Consider the following 20,875-nt stretch of genomic DNA (forward strand, 5'->3'; position numbering starts at 1 on the left):
CTGGTCTTTGGTAAAGATAGCAACATTTTCTTAGAGCATGTGATGCACATAAAAATGTGTTTATTGTGTATAGTTACTTTTAGTTTAGGTTGCTTCCATTCTAAAGCTTATTGCAGAGTCTGACACCACAACAACATGTTTACCAGTCCTTCATACTGACCATTTGGTCACAGCAGCAGGCAGTTCTTCCCTTTCAACGCACAATGACAGGTTTTGCTATGAACTGAACGTATCAATAGTGTAATTGGAGAAATACAAATGAACAATATCTGTCAATCATCATGTTCTGACTGAATGTCTGTGTGAATCAAAATGTGAATAGTTTGGAGGTGGACAACCTCCAAAGTTTTTCCTTTTCATTTAAAGCAGGTAGAAAGTTGTAAACGGTCACTTTTTATTGTTGGAACATCGATGGCCTGTTAAGGAGACTAACACTGAAAATGTGAGAATACAACGTACGGTTTCACTTCCTTGTGCTAGCAAATAAAGGAGAAGACTTATTAGCAAGAAAGTTGAAGTTCATTCTGACTTGTGCCTAAAGAATGAATGTGTGTGACGAGACAGACACACACTCACTCACCCCGTCCAGAAAAGGCCAGCTCAGACTTGCTGGGCAAATATTTCCTTTCACAGTCCATTTACGCTTTCAGAACCCAGAGCATGATGAAATTAAGCAGACATGATGTTAATTTACTGCAGTAAAATAACATTACTCCAGCCAGCAGGCACGATTCCAAATCTCCTAAAGCGCATCTAATGATAAATGGTGATAATCTCTACTTGGAAGAATTTGCTCTCTGTAGAGAAAAGTGTAATGATCAGCATAAGCTGCGTCAGAGTAACTGTACTGTTTCAGATTTTTAGGAAAAGGATCAAGTCTCATGACTTCCTGTGCATGAAAACCCAGAGTTGCGCAACACCCTTTGAGACTCGGCGCTCCGAAAACCACTGAATGAAAATGCAAGCCAATTGAATCGTGCCAAATCAACACCAAGTAAAACAGCAGTGTTGAGTAAATGATTGTGTTAAACATACAAGCCTTTGTTGTACGTTTCTTTCAATGCCTCCAAGCAAAAAAATGGCAATAATTAGTAGCTTTCTGAAAATTAGTGTGCATGTGGAGCGAAGTACAAACGTATTTTGTCAGACTTTGTGGTCCATTCGGAGCGGATGAAGGTATTTTCTTTCACTTTTTCAAAAAAAAAGTCAAAGAAAGTTCTCGTCCATTCAACACCAAGCAAGTTCAAACTTGACAATGGAAGCTTTCACAATACTATCGGTGTCATGTGTCAATGTAAACTGTAAGACACGCTCAATTTACACTTACTTTAAGATGGCTTTAACCATCCAGAACCGTCTTGTAAGAAGGGTTAAAAAAATAAATAAAGACAATAATGGAGAAAAAGATGACTAAATGTTCTTTTGGTAAATGGTCAGTGTGAGTTAATACGTAATAAATGAGTCATTTTTGAATGCACTGGTTTTATCGTGCACAAGAGCAATGGCTGATTCTCGGCACCTTTCACAAGCAGCCAAAGTGATCCTGGAAGGCAGCCAGCAATTTAGATTTCTCTCTGGTTTTCATTACAGTGTCTAGCCCAAGATGAGAGTGTTCTCTGAAAGACAAATTGCTCAATATTCAGGCAAAAGTACGCAGCTGCTTGAAGAAGAAAACCACAAAACAGGGAAAAGGCGCTGGATTATTAATTTTGAGGTGTGGAACCTCACATTAGTCGTCCTGTTAGTCTCCATTCATCTTCCCATTAAATCTTAGCTGATTCCCAGTCTATTCTATAGGAAATAATGCATGATGCTGCCACCACTATCTTTAGTTTTTCAGAGTATGATGATTTTTTTTACAGAAAGGTTAAAATATTTAATTTTGGTATACTACCAAACAGAGCCTACTCTTTGTTTATCACTTTAATGGCCAGTACAAACCTGAAATGGAACATCTTGCAGCTTTCTTGTTGATTCTTTTGTCTTTCAGTTTTTCCAAAGATGCCTGTTTTGTGTTTTTTTTGTGTGGAGTTATACTGAGATGATGTTGCACAAAAATGGATTATTTTTACTAATTAGGTGACTTTTAAATAAAATCGGTTGAACTGAGTTTTATTCAAAGAAAGCAGAGATATAAAGTGATGAAAGTTCATATTTCTAAAAAGAAAAAAATGTGAATTTTTGATCAATTTGATAATTAAGAACTGCTTTTTCTTGGTCTGTCGATTAAGAACCCAATAAAACGCATGGAAGTTTATGGCTGCAATGTGGCAAATAGTAACCTGTGTCATAAATTGTAAAAGACAATTTTTTTAATCGAGCACAAAACTCACTAAATTAAAATTGCTCGTTTATGATTATTCATAAGGATGTCCAATACTGTGGTAGTAACCCCAGAGCGGATCAGTTTGTTTAAAAAACGGACCAGTTAATTGGAGTAAATTAACAGAAACAAAATAAAAAATAAAAAAAAATCAATGCAGATGATGAAATATCTGACTCAGGAAATGAATGGTGTTCAATGCAATGACATAAAAAACCACTAGGTGGCAGCAGTTAACAGTTTGGAACACCAACAACAACCTTTACTGTTTTTAATCGCCTGAATAAAATTTATACTCTGTCTAGTTGTAAGTTTTCGTTTAGATTCTTTGACCTGAAGATATAGTAATCTATTAGTTTAATTGGCTGGTCTGAATATTTTATAACTTAACGACATTTACAGCATGCAGTCATATTCAGTGGATTAGAACAATTCATTTTTCAGAGACTTATTTGTCAGATGAAAAGCACAGTATGAAAAATGACCATCTTTAAGCAAATATTCAACATGGTATTCACTAAGTCTACATTTCTGTGTTTGAATGTTTTTTTTTTTTATTGGTGTGATGTAATATTCTAATCTCACATATCACCTTTCCATTAGCTGCAAGCAGAAATCCATCATAATCAGCAGAAATAAAGATAAAAAAACCTCAGCCTGTGTGTAATTATGAACATAATCATGTCTCACTTAGCGAGTTACTGAAAAATAAATGCTTTCCCAATTTAATAAACCAAACTAAAACCCCTCTTAGCTTTTTGTGCTTCTTTCTTTGTCAGAGACACTAAGCGAGGAAAAGAGGAATGCGTTTACTTTGGTTTACTGAAATGGATGGCCCCGGTTCCTTTCAAGATGTGCGATGTGAAATCAATTCGGATCATCTGAGATGCGTCCGCCATGGCCTCTCTTTTATACAACAGGAGAACTCTTTCACTGTGGGATAGCTACTTGCCTGTTCAACCTTATGACTTCAATTTGTCTCAATGGGTCAGCGGCTGTCCACGCTGTGCACATGATGTTCATTATGCTAAATGTAATCCACTGAGGAGCTGCACATGTGGAATTAAGAGGAGGGCTGTCCTGCATGTGACACTCTCAGATGAAATTAAGCTCGCACCGCAGTCACTCTGGGAAAGAGCTGGCAGGCCCGTCCTTCGCAACCGACAGTCGGTTTTCTGGCGGCATGCACACTTTGTAGGCGAAAAGTTTCTGTTCAAACCTGTCAAAAGAAGCAGTGATGGTGGAGGTATATGGGAAGATTTGACTGGAGCCTAGAGGGCTGGCTAAGAGGATTTTCCATTTTAACGTCTCACCAGCTGTCAAAGTCACTCAGTCCTGATTTCCAGGGGACTGAAACCAAGGCTCTCCTTCGTTCATGAGATAAGAGCCTCAATAGACAAGGATCGTTGTACATTTGTAACCAACACAAGGCTGTGGAAAATTATAAAGTGGCAGAAAATGGGGAGGAGAGGTTAGATTCATTGGCATGTTTGACTAACAGTTCAGGCAGCCAAGTCTTGGTAGCTTTAGAGTTGCGTGTACTCGTTCTGTTGGTTGTACATTTACTATGTGGTATCAGGGAAAAGGGGTCCAACTACAGAGGCACGTCAGCTTTTAGATTTCCTTTGTAGCTGAATTTGAAATGGGTCAGTTTGCCGCCACTTTATTGCTATCAATCACATAGAATCCTAATTGAAGCTTGTGGATATAACACAACAAAACAAAATGTGGGAAAGTTCAAGAGGTACTGCACATGTGTCAAACTGCACATACTTACCGAAGGTAATGATTTTGTTTTTATTTGGAGCAGTGGTTTTGAATCCATTTGGAGAGGTTGCGCAACCTGTTGGTGCAATCTGCTTTCAAGAATGTCACGACGACACAAATGTGCTTTGGGCACAGTATGTCGGGTTAGGCTGAATCTCTGACTTTTAGCACTTATCTATTCCAGACAATAACTCACCTTTGTGATGTCGGCGTTGCTCTCGCAGGTGTAAAAATGTGTTGCTCTCTTTTCAGACCATGCTGCCTCTAATGCCGCAATCCTCTTTGTGAACGTGACGTTGTGCCCGCTGATAGAAAGCAGGATTAACCCATACATAGAAAGAGAGCGGAACATTAAGAGAGCTTCATGGAGCACTCAGCAGGACGGCAACGCTCCTGTTGTACTCAGGAGCTGAGGGCAATGGGTTCCTCTTCAAGATGGGCACAAGGACATTAGATTAAAAAAAAAAAAAAGTCTTTCCTCTTCCAAGATTTCAGCAGGCTCGCCACAACAACAACAACAACAACAATGCATGCTGCAGGGACCATTGCCACAGTGACGCCTTCTGGGTGGGAGAATCTCCTAGGCGACGTCCCCTGCTGACACGCCTACAGGTAGCCGGTATCTTTCTGCAGGCAGGTGCATCCTGTGCACCAGCAGACGGAGCAGTCTGAGAAAGGCTGAACTTTTTTTTTTTTTTAGACTCAATTGTCTAGAAAAGACAACCGACAAGACAAGACAAGACAAAATAAAATACAACTTTCTTTCAGCAAAAGAAAGCGAGTGTTTGCCAGGATTCATATTAGGATACTGCATTTGTTTTGCAAATTTTATGATTGCTTTAAGTTTATCTTGCTTTGTTTTGGGGATTACTTCCCTGTGGATTTAAGTGACTGTTGGAGATCTTTTCTTTTTTTCTTTTTTTTTAAATTCTGTTGACATAACTTGCTGCACAACAAGACTGAGGGGCCCCAGTAGATTCAGGGTCAGATCTCAGGGCCAGCGATGGAAAGATTTGAATACGGGCGCTGTGTGGACGGAGTGAGAGAGAGCCAGCACATCGACTACCGAGGAGTTGTAGGGGACACACAGCCTTCGTATACGAGTGCTCCGCTAAAGGAAGGGGATCGCTGCATCCAGAGCATTTCACATGTCCATAGACACGAAACAGCAGCCCAGCGGTACAACGCCATACGGACTCAAGCGGGTTTTTCTCCAGAAAAGTGAGTATTCAACATCTTACATGTTCATACTTCATACTCCCTTCATGAGGAGGGTTGGTCACTGCAAAATAATCTGGTTTGTCAGGTTCTTTAGACAAACCAGGCTCATCAAACCTATGACTGGGAGCATAAAAAATACGTATGCCCCCAGTAGTTCTTGGGGCCCCGCGTCTTGCTGTTGATGCCTGAGTCCTGGCTCACCACGATCTCCACATTGTTTAAGACAATGGGGAGACAGGTGCTCCCATCATCACCAGTCAGGCAGATCCTCTGGCTCTCCTGGACGCTGCAGTCTGTGGAAATGGGTCTGGTGGATTCAGATACGTTGCTCCCCAGTAGAGGCGCTCCCAGTAAACCGTTCAGCTCTCCGTTGAAAGACAGTTTTCTCTGATCGTCTGACTGTCGGCGCTGCTCCCCGGACGGTTGAGCTACAGGATGTCCCGGAGGAAAGTCGAGTGAAAGGAAAAAGGTAGTAGAAAAAAAGGACACAGATGAGGCACCACGCTGAAAAATGCAGGTGAACTACAGGTCAATCGCCTCCATGTTGGATTGATAAAGTAATTCAAAAGGAGCTCTGATCAAGTATTGAGTTTTCCTGATGAAATATTCAAAATGTCTGAGAAACTGAATTTGGATTTTCGTTAACTTTAAATCGTCAAAGTGAAAAATAACATAAAAATGGAACAAATGAAACATTTTGATGATATTCAAATTTGTGAGATGAATTTGACTCAAGTCACACATGCCAAGTAAGTTCATGTCGGTCTGTCTGACCGTGAGCACACGTGGTTTGAACTGACCCGCCGTTGATGCAGTCGACGCGAACGCGCAACACTAAGAGCTCCTCTCGAGTAGACTGGTGCCATTTTGAACCCGACGTTTTCTGATCCTCGTGCACAAGCTCTGTGATTCACCACTCGGGCCAGAGCAGGCAGAATGCAGCGGGGAAGATAAACAGCGCTGAATCAAGTGCTCAGAATAGCACCAGTGCACAAAAGAACCACTGACCCATATCTGTAATGACCCACATTCAATATCACAGAAAGACACAGCGTGTAACAGATCTTCCTGAGTCAACTCGGCAGATATCAAGTAACTCAGGAGTGTGAATTATATTTGTCAAAATTCGGCCCTCTGTTTGCAATGGCTTGTACAGCAAAGTTCTGATTGGCAGTTTTCTCCTGGCCTCTCGGAGCTGCAGGGAGGTAATGACAGATAAAATTAGCAGTGAGGAAGCAACAGGAAATGATTCTTGGCTGACATCTGCTTGATGACAAGGGCAACATATCAATTAGGACGCATGACTGCATGGAACAGCTATCGCTTGTGAGGTTTGTGTACAGAGGGGTTTAGGATTACTTCTGAAACCGTTCATGTAAAGTCATGCTGCAGTTTCAGAGTGTATTCTTATCGTTTTAAAATATGACATCCTCTGACACTTGTTAACTTCCCAATATGAGATGTTATCTGAGCAGAAAGTGGCTAATCCAAAGTAACACGATGACCCAACAGACACCCCAAAAAACAACATAAAAAAAATCAAACAAACAATAAAAAACTCAACTTGTAATAATGCCGACCTTGCATGGTTAGATTTCACGTAACTGCTTTCATGTGAAGGAAGTGGTGACCGCTCTGTGCAGTCAGGCCAATTATGATCATGTGAATGAGACACAATTTCAAACAACCTTTTCTAACATTAACAAGATGGTTCACTTAAAAAAAAAAAGACAAGCAGTCATGAGACATATTAGGTCTTGCGCATCTGATAAAAGTAAAAACTGAAAAGCCACAAAATGTTCTTGTTCATTGTCTGAAACGTTCAGAATTCACAATGCTAATGCTAGTTAGCCTGTTTGTAGTGCCTTTCAGCAGTTGCTCTTAATATAAAAACATACCATGATTTTCATTTGTAATTTTTTTTTTTCTTTTATTAGTAAATGTTGAACAGTACAAGTAATGTTTCTTCCACTTTTTCACAATTACGTGTGCTGGTCTTTAGAAAACAATCCCAGGAAACAGAATTGCTCGGCTGCAAAATGTGGGAAAACTTCCAAGCAGCATTACTACTGTTGCAACACACTGTTATTTTATCTGGCATTGCATCTGGAACATGGCTAATGTAGCTGCTGACCGGTGTTCAGGTGGTTAGTGGAAGTATGACCCCTAACAGGATTCTGCGTAGGCACCCAAACCCATACAGTTTTATCTCGGCCCTGATCGCAGGATTGATTGGGTTAACATGGTGGAGGTGGGGAGGAGGGGATGTGACGCTGCTCTCAGTACATAACACCAACACTGTCTGCAGACACAGCGACCAAGCAACCACTTCTCAGCCTCCTGCAGACATATTTATTCACATCTTGGACTGAAGAAGGATCTGTGTTTTCATCCTGTTCATTTCTCTACGAGGTATCGACGTAGTTCCGCCTTTATAGTCGCCTTCGTACGGTTTTCGCGAGGGTCTCGCAGCTGGAAAGTTGTTCCCTATTTTTTGTCAACGTGGGCATCTGGTTTCTGAGGCAGCTGCTAGCTTACTCAAAGAAAGATGCTCGACTTTACTCTTGGGGTAAACTTAAACAGTTTAAGCCGCTTTAGTGGCTGCTAAACGGCGTGCAAGCTTAAGTCGTAGACCTTAAATTGCCGGAAGAATTGACTGAACCCTAAGACAGGGCAACAAAAGCTGCTAATGCTACATGCTAGCGGTCGCTCCCACATGTCTACAACGGAGTAGTCTGGATGTAGTTCATGTGGTTACCCACAAGTTCGTCATCGTTAATATGGAAATATATTGGCTTTATAATGGGTTTAACAGCAAAATTGTCCGAAATGTTTGAATTTTAATTATGTAGCTTTATGGCGTTAGAAGCTTTTAAAAATGATAAAATATTGTTGACTCAGAGTTTAGGTCTTTAACATTTATATGGGCGTTACAAACTGGTGGTAATGGTAATGTTGGACTGTTTAACCTCTGAGAGTGACTGGCAGATATTATTAGACATTATTGCTCCAAGCTAATAATGTTAATCATTGAACTAGCTAACCTAGATGTAGCGACTGAAGTGTGTAAACAGGTGTTAACGCAATTTTCTTTCTCTCGGTTAAATAGTTAATTTAATGCAACTTTTGCGGAAGTTTCAGTAAATTTTGCTAACAGGACATTATTTCGCAAGTTTTTTTCTGGTATACAGCCGGAAAAAAAAGGACACGTGTGAGTCCAGTGCCAAACTTGCTTTAGAAATATGTGAAAAAATAATAGAAGTCTTCCTTCTAGATATTCACCATTATTTATAGGAACATTCTACAGGATGAATAATGTATGTGGACCTTATTTCTAATTCGGCGTGATTAAAACGCTAAAATAGAACTAATAGTTGCGACATTTGCCTAGTGTATCTTCAGTGAAAGTAGTTTTTTTTCCCACTATCCTCGCTTCATTACTCTTAAATATACCTTTCCAAATGCTGCAGAAAAAATAGACACGTTTTTCAGGTTTTTGTTTTGCTGGTAGATAGTTATAGTTTGATTGCAGTTAGTTCCTCATAACCTTTTCCATCTGCATGGTAAAAAACGGTTAAAAGATAACAAGATTAGGGAAATACCATAAGGTGGGCTGCATCCTGTTCCCAAAATGTAGAGAGAGATAAGCGGCCCTCGTAATAGATTTTAAGGCCTATCGTAGATGGTCAGATGGAGATAATCCATTGATGCACCTCAATGTAAACAACAATGATCAGAAGCATCATATTTTTTTGTTATCTACGGGTGTGGAGTGCTAGCAGCTAGTGTTTGCTGGCTGCCGATAATCTAATCTAGGTCACCAGGCCAGTAACGCTTCAGTCAAGATACATATGATGGTGCAGAGGGGTGTCTGTGTGTGTGTGTGTGTGTGTGTGTGTGTGTGTGTAATGCAGTATTTAATTTACTATAATTTTGGGCTAAATTTAAGAAAAAATGTCTGTTTACCTACAGTGATGGATTTGTGTGTTACTCGGTCAACATTCAGGGTTTATGCTGCACATTGGATAGAGTGAGGACTATTGCACTGTTATTTATTTATTTTCCTATTTTGTGATGCAATAGTTCAGATCTCGTGGTGACAGTGGGTTACTTTATAACTAAGCTTCTATGTGATTTAAAATGTTCCGTATAGAACACCCGCATTTTATACAGGTTCTGCAAAACATTCAATCCCTGTCGTCATGTGCATATTTTATACTTTTTCCTGAGGTTGCGCCTCTGTGTGATCTTTTGGCAGCATGGCGGATTATTTAATCAGTGGTGGTACGGGCTACATCCCAGATGACGGACTGTCGGCACAGCAGCTCTTTTCAGTTGGCGACGGCCTTACGTACAAGTAAGTATCCACGCATCACAGAATGGAAGTGTTTTTTACTTATTTTTTCTTCCCCACACATCTCTGTACATTAGTGAAACAGAATCAAAAGGTTTACTTTTTTTTTTTTAAGAGCTCAATTAGGTTAGGCTAAGTTAAGTGTGCACATCAGTGCTTTGTAATGGTCAACGCATTTTGAACCAGCAGATCTGACCAACAGTGTGTTGTCTCGGATGGCCATACGGCTGAAGAGCTATGCTCTAAAGGAGATGGGTTGACTTTCAAGTGAGTAAACCAGTCATCTTCAAACTATTAAAGAAACCCTCTGTCTATGGAGGATGGTTTTTTTTTGTTTTTTATTTAAAGGGGGAAGCAAATTATTGCTCTTTAAGGAAAATCTATTTGCATTTATCCCAAAATATAAGGATTTTCATGCAATAAAGTGTCAAAAGCTTGCTTGAATGCTTAACTTGATCTTTGTTATGAGGGGGGGGAATCGCTCCAGTCAGCATAAAGCTTATTATTTACCTAAACGGATCAGTAAAGTGCTTGACTTCTCTCATAAACACAAAATGCATGACTAACACTTTATGCTATTTCTTGCACATTCTTTGCTCCGTCAGAGGGTCTAATTAAGCACCGCTGCCTCACCCTTTCTTGCTTCTCTCTTACCATGTTGGTGGCACATGCTTTATGGATCAGCTGGCCATGAATTTGAAACTTGAATTCATAGTTGAAGCCCATAGGTTTACGTACACTGTATTAAAAGACGCATAACCTGTTTTGTTTTTGTTCACCAGGGTTAAATCAGACAGTTTAGGTTAAGTTCAGTTTATTTTCTACAGTGTAAGTAAGCCTCAGGTTTCACCTATATAGAAATGGCAAAACATAAAGCCATCCATCTTTTTTGTTTTGGAACAAACAGATTCTGAAACCGAGATGCATGCGCAGCTTCTTTCCACTCGCATAAATCCCCAACCATTATATGAGTTTTCAACTGATACTCATGCCCGGGATCCCTTTACAGCTGTCCTCTAGAGCACTTTTAATTCTTAGCTGAAAATCGCAAAATTTCTGGCATCGTTCTGTTTCTGCTTCGCTGCTGCTTAGCAATAAGACAACATTCCTGTTGCTGTAAAACATTTAACTTATAGCTGCCCGAATGGGCATCGTGTAACTTAGTTAAAGGTTTCGTTGTCTTTTTGTTTAGTTTTTTTGTTTTTCTCTAAAAAAAAAAAAAAAAAAAAAAAAAGATGATTGTAGCACTGGTTGAAATTCAGCAAAGTCATTGTTGGTGACAGTCTAAACTTCCTGTATCATTGTGCCATAAATACCTCCTGCAGAAAATGCACTTCAGACGTCGGTCTGCTCTTTCGGATATGTGCACCTGCATGTTGAATTCTTCAGACCGTTTGACATCTTTAAGCCCGGCTGTTATTTGTGTAACAAGCAGAAACAAGAAGATGGACTACTTTTTTTAATGTCGAGAGATTAATCGTTGTAAAAGCAAAAGTGGCACCATGACGGGGATTAAATTACAATGCCTAACAAGAATATTGTAACATGATATGTTTGATGTAAAGGCGCAGATGGATTATAGTGCAGACCGGATAGTTTGAGTAGTATTTGAAAGTAGAGCAGAGGTTCACCTTTCATCAGGGCAACAACTCTAAAGACGGAGGTAGAAGAGAACCCAATTCAGGCTCACTTTCCTTCCTTTTCTCAGACTGTAACATGAATTTGCAATGAAATAAATGTAAATTTGAAGTTTGTTACATGAGAATGATTGGAAAAGGTCAATGGGTTAAAAAAACATAAATCAAAGGAGATTACACAATTAAAGCATCCACTATAATTCATGGTTGTACAAAAACATTCAGCCAGACAGCATTGTTTCAGAAACATGATTGGCATGCAGAACAACATTATTCTTCACAGTCAAGTAATGGTTGTCTATGCATACCATTTATAGGTTTGAAATGGTTTTAATTTGATACTGGATTTTAAGAATGCTCTTTAGATTTATTTAATTTGCTTTGATTGCTCCTATGCAAAAAATGCGAGATCCATTGAATGCTAAGGTGAAAGAAAGTGAGCAGAGTGACCTTTGTTTTTGTTTATCTTCAAACACTCCCACTTGGCGTCCTGGATTTGTCTACATTTAACATTCAAATGAAAACCACAATAAGGCCACAGGCTTTTGTTTCCCTTGGGAGTCGGAGCCCGTTTGCTTCCGACTCCAGAGTCGGTTCAGACTGTGATGCTGCTGAGGTCTGAGGCTTCAGCTAAATGCTGACAGATGTGGACCCTGCGTACCGTTTTCGGCTGGACCTGCTGCCATTTAGCGTCCCGTTCAGGGAAGCTATTTTTGACTCCTGGTCTCCACCCACGCTGACGCAAAGTAGATTAAAAGTCATCCCTCATATTCCACTCTCCTGCACTCTTCATGTACACCATTAGTGCTCATCTCTCCTCAGTTTGGATCCGTTCCTACTATGTGCTTTTCATTTTAAAAATGCAAAGCTCCCATTTAGTCCTGTGCCGTTCCATTCGCCTATTGCATGGTCTCACACCCATCTGCAAAAACCACTAAGTACACACAGACTGCCTGAAGCGAGGGGGTGGGGGGCGACACACACTATTTCTGTCTAGCTTTTTCTCCTCAAAATTCTTTCATTCTAGTTCCTGTAGTGTTTACTCGGCACAAAGAGGTCAACTCTAGCTTCTTAGCAGCTACATGGCATACCCTGCTGTCCTCAGTGTCTGTTCTCAGCCATGTTTTTCTTCTGGGAAAACATCAAGAGGCAACTCGTAACAATAAGATGTAATTCAAGTACTCAGTTTGGTCCAAAAACGGTTTTTGTTGCTCTGTCGGCTCATATGAAGTGAAGTCTTAATCTGGAGCTCCTGGAGTTTCTATTAAAGATTGATTATGTTTTGAGATTTCAATGATGACCATTATTTTTCCCTTTTTTTTTTCTCTTTAATTTCTGATTTCTTCTTTGTCTTTCAGTGACTTCCTGATTTTGCCTGGCTTCATTGACTTTACCTCTGATGAAGTGGTGAGTTTTTTTTTTTTGTTGTTTTTTTTTTTCGTGAGCTAGAACTTTCTGGTTGGCACTTTGCTCCCTCACGTCGAAAACGTTTGGAAATGATCTTCTTAAACGAAAAGAAAGCGGAGCCGCACGTAAAATCTTCCACTGTGCATCACAGCCTCGTTTTCTATATCCAGTTGTTTACAGAAGTTGTGGTATTTTCCACCTCTTACTGACACAAGAGCTGCTCTTTTTCTGACTTGCTGTTTTTGCTTAGTGTGGTTAGACGCCGGCTGCACCCACAGCCCTCATGTGTTTACGTTCACGTCTGGTCAGTGGCTCACCCGTCTCTCAGCAGATGAGTTAATCTCTGGGCTTTGCGCGAAATGAAGCCTCCCTCTTCTGCTCCGTCCATTTCTAAGGGTTTTAGTTAAATTGATCTATAATCTCTGCTGCTGTTTTAAAGAAACGAGTTTAAAGGAATATCTCTGATCACAACAAACATGGAAGGTCATGATGGGGAAATACTAACCGTAACACCCATCAGTCTTATTTGATACTTGAAGTTTTATGCCGTTGTGCAATATCTGATTAAATTTGTGAGGTTTTTTGACTTCCCTCTCTGGCTCAAAGCTTCCCATTGAGTAAAATCAGAATACGATATTATACTTTTTGCCTTCGCTGTGACCTCCTGAGAAACACGGCGATCTGCCTCCAAAGTTTACGTCTACGTGAGATAAAGAGCAAATTCGAGACGTGAGTTAGACTGATGCGCCGGTTTCCCATGCGAGGAATGCTGCTTCTGTTTTATTTATTTATTTTTCTTTCACAAGTGTTAAAAAAAATAAAAATCCCAAAAATGCTGGTTCTTGTGGGAGTGGATGATAAGTGAAGATAAATTCTGTTGTTTAGGGAGGAAATAGTGATGAGTCAGAACACAATTTACTGGATTGGATGTTCAGCCATCTTAAATCAGAGTAACACTAAATTGAGACACTTTGGGGTTTTTCCTTTCCCTTTAACCAGCATTAACTAAAAACTAGTGACACAGTGTATTACGCCCCCTGCTGGATGAAGTGTGCAACCTTTTTTAACTTTTACAGGACCTGACATCGGCGCTCACCAAGAAGATCACCCTGAAAACGCCTCTCATCTCATCACCCATGGACACCGTCACAGAATCGGCCATGGCAATTGCTATGGCGGTAAGGAAATGCAGAATTCACTTTTATTCATGTTTTTTTTAATCTAAGTGTACTACTTTTTAAATGTGGTTTTTCCTTCCTAATTTGCTAGCTAATGGGAGGAATGGGGTTCATTCATCACAACTGCACACCTGAATTCCAGGCCAATGAGGTCCGGAAGGTCAAGGTAAGGAACAATTTCCGCTTCCGTCATGTTTCCCTATAAACGATGGGTATTTTTTATTTTTTTTAGTCATGCATGTTGTATTTTATTTTGACTGCAGAGGTTGTTGTTGTGGTGTTTTTGTTTTGTCAAATCTTACAAAAATGGAATAAAGTACAAATGATTAATCTGAAGCTGCTCTCTTGACTTTTCCTAATTTTTTCCCCTTATCTTTTTTTTTTTTTTAAATGTAGCATATGGTAACTTTCACCTTCTGTGTGTGGTGCATGTTTTTGTCATTGCTGTGTATGTTTAACTTTTTTTGTTGTTGTTGTTGCGTGCTGTGTATTACAATTTCTTAACTGTGTGGAGTTGTTTTTTGCTACATCTTCTGCTTTACTTACAAACAAAAACCCACTTTGGTCACAAAATGATTCACGATTTCATTCACTTTTCTGTTCCTTTCCAGAGGTTCGAACAGGGCTTCATCACAGACCCGCTCGTAATGAGTCCGTGTCACACGATTGGAGATGTGTTCGAGGCCAAAGTAAGACACGGTTTCTCTGGAATTCCCATCACGGAGACGGGAAAAATGGGCAGCAAGCTGGTTGGGATCGTCACCTCCAGAGACATTGACTTCCTCTCTGAGAAAGACCACGGCAAACCCCTGGAGGAGGTGTGCTGCTTTGCATTTCTGGGAGTTTTTTTCCACACTTTGATTTTGTTTTATCGCCGTACTCACGCTTGTAATCTTCTAGGCTATGACGAAAAGAGAGGACTTGGTGGTAGCTCCGGCTGGCGTCACGCTCAAAGAAGCCAATGATATTTTACAGAGGAGCAAAAAAGGTGAACGTTGGCGTGTTAAAGCAGAGTTCCCTGTGTTGCTTCCTAAGCTCATTTCAACGCTCTCATTTCAGGCAAGCTTCCCATTGTGAATGATCGTGACGAGCTGGTGGCCATTATCGCCAGGACAGATCTGAAGAAGAACAGAGACTACCCTCTAGCATCAAAAGATCCACGCAAACAGCTCCTCTGTGGTGCCGCCATCGGCACCCGTGAGGATGACAAATACAGACTGGACCTACTGGTGCAGGCTGGGGTTGATGTGGTTGTGCTGGTAGGTATTATTTATATATATATATATATATATATGTGTGTGTGTGTTTTATGATTATTATTTTGGGGGAAAGGTGTCCTTTTTTTTGGTTTAGCAGTGATTGAGAAACAGGCCTGTTGGAAGATAAACCAGCATGACCTGCAGCATTGTGTTCATGTCAGGACGTGAAGTTGCTGTTAGGAGAATTTTAGTTCATCATCCCTCCAGCGAGTTTAGCCACAGAGCGCCCTCTGGTGGCTGTTGTTGACCACTGCGTTACTTTGTGAGCTTTAGAAGAATTGTGCTGGATAAATACACTACAAACTGCAGCTCTGTAGTTATTAAAATACTTATAAGACCTTTAAAGTAAAATCTTTATGCTGTATTTTTCTATTATTGATCTTCTGTTAAAACATTCACATTAATATTTCCTTCCTGCTTTCTGTCCAGTCTGTAGTTTTTGTAGGTCCTATATTTAAAACCTAACCATACTAGAATGATCTGTTAAGAATTCATAATAAACTTTTATTTTTATTTTTAAGAAAGGACCAAGAACTCTGAAAATTTAAGCCATAATGCAATCACAATGATACAGTTGTTTTGTAATGTAAAATCCACACATAATTTGTTCATATTTTATTCAGAACTTTCTAAAGTGTGGAATACTTTTACCTAACGCAAAAAAATTTTCTGTATTTTCAGGATTCTTCACAGGGCAACTCAGTGTATCAGATCAACATGATCAGCTACATTAAACAAAAGCATCCTGAACTACAAGTGGTGGGAGGAAACGGTGAGTTTGTTGCAATTGGAAATGGCTGAGTGTCTGAATTAAAGGTTAAAATCAAGCAACTTGTAGGAGCTATTTCCCTCTTTTCAGTTAAATTTTAGAGTTTTAGAAAAGTAGCAGCACTTGATGAGAGTGATTTCATTGACCTTCCAGATGTCATGACACAGAAACTAATGCCTGTTTCAAAGAGAAATGTTCCACAACAGCAGGACATTGACAAGTGGCCATACCTGCAAAGCGTCAAGCTCCACAACAGTTGCTGACATAGATCTGCTCATTGGCACAAATGTACCTAAAGTAATGGAGCTGTGGGAGCTGATCAGCAGTCGGGATGAAGGCCCATATGCAGTTTGGACCCGAGTTAGGTGGGTCATCAATGGTCCCCTCCGGAGTGAAAGGGACAAAACAGGCTGCCATGCTTTCACTGCAAACAGGATTTCTGTTAAACATCTGGAAACAATGTTGATTGAACAATACAATCATGATTTCAATGAAAAAACATCCCAACAGCAGATTGAAATGTCCAGAGAAGATTTTAAGTTTATGAATATCATGAACAATGGACCACAATTATAAAATGGACATTATTGCATTGATTTGCCGTTTAAGGCTGAAAATTCAATCTTGTCTGTGAAGTGTCGTGTTGCAGAGCAACATCTTTCAAGCCTGAAAGGAAAGTTTGCCAAGAACAGGAGCACTGTCAATAAATACATCTGCAATGAAGCAGAGGGCAAGAACATCAACCTGGGAAAAGATGCTACCAGCTTGTCTTCCCAGCTCCAAGATGGACAGGGGTTGCTGGCTGAGGAGATTCGCCAGAACCTGCAGATCTATTCAAAATTGGGTCAAGCAGAAGCTGACCAGAACACACTGGAGGAAGAAGAGGATGCCCATCTAAAGCTGGAGGAGGCGAGCGGTGAAGGAAAGATGGCGCTGGAGGACAACATTCTGGTAATGGAGAACCAGAACAACAAGCTGCTGAAGGAGTGCAAGCAGATGAAGCTGAAACCATCTGTAGCTTGGGCTGTCTCTGAAGATGGCCAGCTGTACGGACTTGGTCCAGTGGTTGATAACGGAGTCCTCAGAGTGAGTGGACGTCTCGGAGGAGCTGCTGTGCCACCTGAGGCTGGACATCCGGCTGTCCCGTGTAAAGCCATGCATGTGACATTAATTCTGTGTCGCATTTACCATTTGCTTGGTCCAGCAGGTAGAAACCACATGTTGTCCAGACTGCGTCAGAGATACTGGATAATCAATGCAAACTCTGCTGCCAGAAAAATCCTGTCTGTCTGTGTTACCTGCAGAAGAAATGGAGAAAAACTTCTGGAACAAAAAATGGCCGAGGAAAAGATGCCACCAGATAAACCTCCATTTACAGATGTTGGGAGTTGATTGTGCCTTTCATTTGAAAGTGTTTCATGCCCTGGATGCCACTTCTTGAAGTAATGTAATCAGAAGATTCATCTGCCGGAGTGGTCCAGTGTCTTCCATCAGGTCAGATGATGAAACATTGCAAACTGTTTTCTGTGAGGCTGAAGCCATTCTGAATGACAGACCCATCACTTTGGTCTCTGATGATCCAAATGATTTAGAAGCCCTCGCGCCCAATCGCATCCTAATGTTGAAGAGCAAACTTGTTCTGCCACCTGGACCGTTTCAGGAACAAGACACGTACCTCAGACGGAGATGGAAGCAAGTACAGAATATGGCTGAACTCTTTTGGAAAAGTTGGATCTCTGAGTATCTGCCCTTAATGCAAGAAAGACAAAAATGGATGAGACGGAGAAGAAACCTCTCTCTTGGAGACATTGTCCTGATTGCACAGAAGAATTACTTAATGTCTTTGCATTAATTATTGAGCTTGCTATTAGAATAGCTCCTTTAGTTAGAGATGTAATTGTGATTTAATGCACAATTAGGGGCTGGAATGTAGGAGCCATTTCCCTATTTTCAGTTAAATTTTAGAATTTAGATTTAGTATATTCTTATTTTTTGTTTATTGTCTAGTTGATTTATAATTAGAATTTTTTGTTTAATTTGTTATTTAGAATAAGTTCATTGGTAAGTGTTGGGTAAAACTAATCATTATTTTGTCATTTTATTTGAGTGTTTTATCTAAATGTGTTCAGTTACCTAACTGGCTCTGACCAGTTATTGTTAAAGGTTCTTTCTTTATCTGTAATGTAATTTTCTACTCAAGGGGTCCATCTGTTTTGTCATCTCAGCATTGTTCTACTGAAGAAGGTCATCACAATAAAAGCCAATTCCCAAGCAGAGTTGAGCAGAGCTCACCAATCTTTGATCCCGGGCGGGTTAGAGGTTGTGGGTCTCTGCCTTTGCAAAGGAAGGCATAAAAACCTCATTGGTCTTGTGTCTGGTTCTTTACAGGTCTTGAGCTAATTTTAAAAACCCCAACAGTTAGTAATTCACTTGATTAGTTTATTAATTTCAGTTGGGATGTGGGAGATTCACAGTATAAATAGGTGGATTTTAGGTAACTTATTATGCACGTGGCTGGTCATAAGGTTTTTTTTACCAGTCTATGGAATGAGTCACTAGTCTCAGTCATCAATCTGTCAGTCAATCGGTGAGGGAACAGGTGCAGGAATCCGAGCAGGAGAAGAAGCAGAGTCCTGTGACGCCTGTAACTCGTTTTGCCTGAACTGTGGAATAAAACAACCAAAGAACTGCATTTTTTACTTTTTCTATCCTTTTGAACTGTGTAAGCCAGAAACCCACGGTGCATCAGGTGACTGTTGAGTTGGATTCACCTTTTGTTTTGATCACCTTTAATTCTTGAGTTTTTATTTTTATTTTTGAGTTTGAGTTGTCAACAAATAGTCACTACACAACTATTTGTTCTTGGAACTGTCTTACAAAATGTTGCAAGGGTCGTTATTGCTGCTGTCTTATTTTAAAATTATTCTTTCCCTCCGCAGTGGTCACAGCAGCCCAGGCCAAGAATCTCATTGATGCCGGTGTGGATGCTCTGAGGGTTGGGATGGGTTGTGGCTCCATTTGCATCACGCAGGAAGGTACTCCACAACTGAGCACTAAGATGGCAATGCAGAAAAGTTTACAGTCTGCTCATCGGTTGCAAAGCTACGGGACTGCGGGTCCCTTTCAGCAGACTGTCCTGCTCTGCATCACCTGTATTTATTTATTTTCTTAAATTCCTTTTAGTGATGGCCTGTGGGCGTCCTCAGGGAACCTCTGTGTATAAAGTAGCAGAGTACGCGAGACGTTTTGGTGTGCCGGTGATTGCGGACGGCGGTATCCAGACCGTGGGCCACGTGGTGAAGGCTCTGTCTCTGGGAGCATCGACTGGTGAGGCCCAAATGTTTACCATGAGAAACAGCCCCCCGTCCAACTTCCAGCCATTTCACAGCACCGTTTGAATATCTGTTATCATACCACGTGTGAAACCTCTCCCAACAGTTATGATGGGCTCCCTGCTAGCTGCGACCACCGAGGCTCCTGGAGAGTACTTCTTCTCAGACGGCGTGCGACTGAAGAAGTATCGGGGTATGGGATCTCTGGATGCGATGGAGAAAAGCACCAGCAGCCAGAAGCGCTACTTTAGGTGTGTGGGAGCTAAAAAGTCTTAAACGCAAACATTATATTTGGGTGAAGCGAGTCTTGAGCGGGTGATGTCTTCTTTTCAGTGAGGGCGACAAGGTGAAGGTCGCTCAGGGCGTGTCGGGCTCGGTCCAGGACAAAGGCTCCATCCATAAGTTTGTACCGTACCTCATAGCTGGAATCCAACATGGCTGCCAGGACATCGGAGCAAAGAGCCTGTCTGTCCTCCGGTGGGGTGTCTGTTTTACTTGGAGCACGCGTGCAATATTTATGAATGCTACATTAAAATAACTAGATTTTTCTTTTTCTTAGTTCTATGATGTACTCTGGGGAACTGAAGTTTGAGAAGCGAACTATGTCCGCACAGGTTGAGGGAGGCGTTCATGGACTACACTCGTAAGTAACTTCAAAAACTCCAAAATATAAAATTTCTAGAATTAAGTTCTTTAGCTCTTCAACCTCTTGACGGTTTCTATATCGGAGAGAAACCAAAGATCTGGAAATTTACACTCTATGGTGCATCAGCAGTTGTATGAGATGGACCACAGTGACATAACTTAAGATTGTTTATTTAAGAGGCATAACACAAATTCATCGATCCACAACCAGAGGCTCGATGAATTTGTAACATTCTTCCCCTGGCTATGATTCTGCTCACAGCGAGACTTCAAATGAACATTTTACGCTAAGCACATTTCTGAAGTCTGGCTTTAAGCTGAGTGACACCCTCCAGACTAAATGCTGATCTTTTTCTTTGCCTCCACAGTTATGAGAAGCGACTTTACTAAACGGAACTTAAGGAAGAGTGAAGGAGATCCAATCTGACAGTGACCAAATGTTTTCAAAACTTCTGCCAAAATCCGCAACAACACCCTCTCTGCTTCCTCTGCGTTAAGCCCACTCGCTCACTTATCACAAAACGGCGGATTCGGAGTAGAGGACGGCATCGTAGCAAATGGAGAATCTTCAAACCTGCACCGACTCTGAACACCTCAGACTTTGCTCTTAAGAAGTGGCGCATCAGGGTTACTGTTGGACTTTATTTTTGTTTGTTTGGTTCATGAGTGTGCAGCCCCACACCAGGTTGGTGTGCGTGAGGCTGATGGTCGTGTGAACTCCAGGTTGTGTGAGGTCACAGTAAAGTCGGGACGGAGTAAAGGCGTGCCGTGTTGTGTTTGTCCCGTCAGAAACGGCCGTGGCGCAGATCAGCGGCGTCTTTTTGTGGCTCGCTTTGGGTCCCACGCCTACCAGCAATACGCGCCGCCTGAAGCGTAACCCATCCCCGTTCAGCAACGCACACCGACGGGTGCGGAACACAAGACATCACGTCTCTCTTGGTGCGCCGTGCCAGTCCGGAGCGGCAAACCTTTCCGAGTAATAA

At 41.0% G+C, this 20,875-nt stretch overlaps 1 protein-coding gene across 5 annotated transcripts; it reads left to right on the plus strand.

Annotated features, from left to right (window-relative positions):
• The first annotated feature begins 5,009 nt into the window (after positions 1-5,009).
• impdh1b (IMP (inosine 5'-monophosphate) dehydrogenase 1b) lies at positions 5,010-20,845 on the plus strand. Of its 5 annotated transcripts, none has more exons than XM_008400588.2 (17): positions 5,010-5,311; positions 9,570-9,668; positions 9,852-9,932; positions 12,661-12,709; positions 13,786-13,887; positions 13,979-14,053; positions 14,284-14,289; positions 14,499-14,705; positions 14,788-14,875; positions 14,947-15,146; positions 15,828-15,918; positions 18,855-18,950; positions 19,099-19,242; positions 19,354-19,498; positions 19,581-19,724; positions 19,807-19,890; positions 20,261-20,845. In XM_008400588.2, the coding sequence occupies exons 1-17, from the start codon at positions 5,094-5,096 to the stop codon at positions 20,280-20,282; spliced, it is 1,851 nt and encodes a 616-aa protein (XP_008398810.1). In that variant the 5' UTR covers positions 5,010-5,093; the 3' UTR covers positions 20,283-20,845. The 5 variants fall into 5 exon arrangements, with proteins under 5 accessions (XP_008398810.1, XP_008398811.1, XP_008398812.1 ...); XM_008400589.2 differs by having other exon boundaries at positions 9,855-9,932; XM_008400593.2 differs by lacking the exon at positions 5,010-5,311 and adding an exon at positions 7,559-7,723.
• Positions 20,846-20,875: the final 30 nt, after the last annotated feature.

This window comes from Poecilia reticulata, linkage group LG23 (assembly GCF_000633615.1).
Source record: "Poecilia reticulata strain Guanapo linkage group LG23, Guppy_female_1.0+MT, whole genome shotgun sequence".
Taxonomy (NCBI): Eukaryota; Metazoa; Chordata; class Actinopteri; order Cyprinodontiformes; family Poeciliidae; genus Poecilia; species Poecilia reticulata.

Excerpts from the sequence above, each read along its gene's own strand:
- impdh1b (XM_008400588.2), top strand. The coding sequence starts at position 5,094 with ATGGAAAGATTTGAATACGGGCGCTGTGTGGACGGAGTGAGAGAGAGC. Across the intron at positions 19,243-19,353 it reads GTCTCTGGGAGCATCGACTG|TTATGATGGGCTCCCTGCTA; the intron begins GTGAGGCCCAAA and ends CTCTCCCAACAG. Across the intron at positions 19,725-19,806 it reads AAGAGCCTGTCTGTCCTCCG|TTCTATGATGTACTCTGGGG; the intron begins GTGGGGTGTCTG and ends TCTTTTTCTTAG.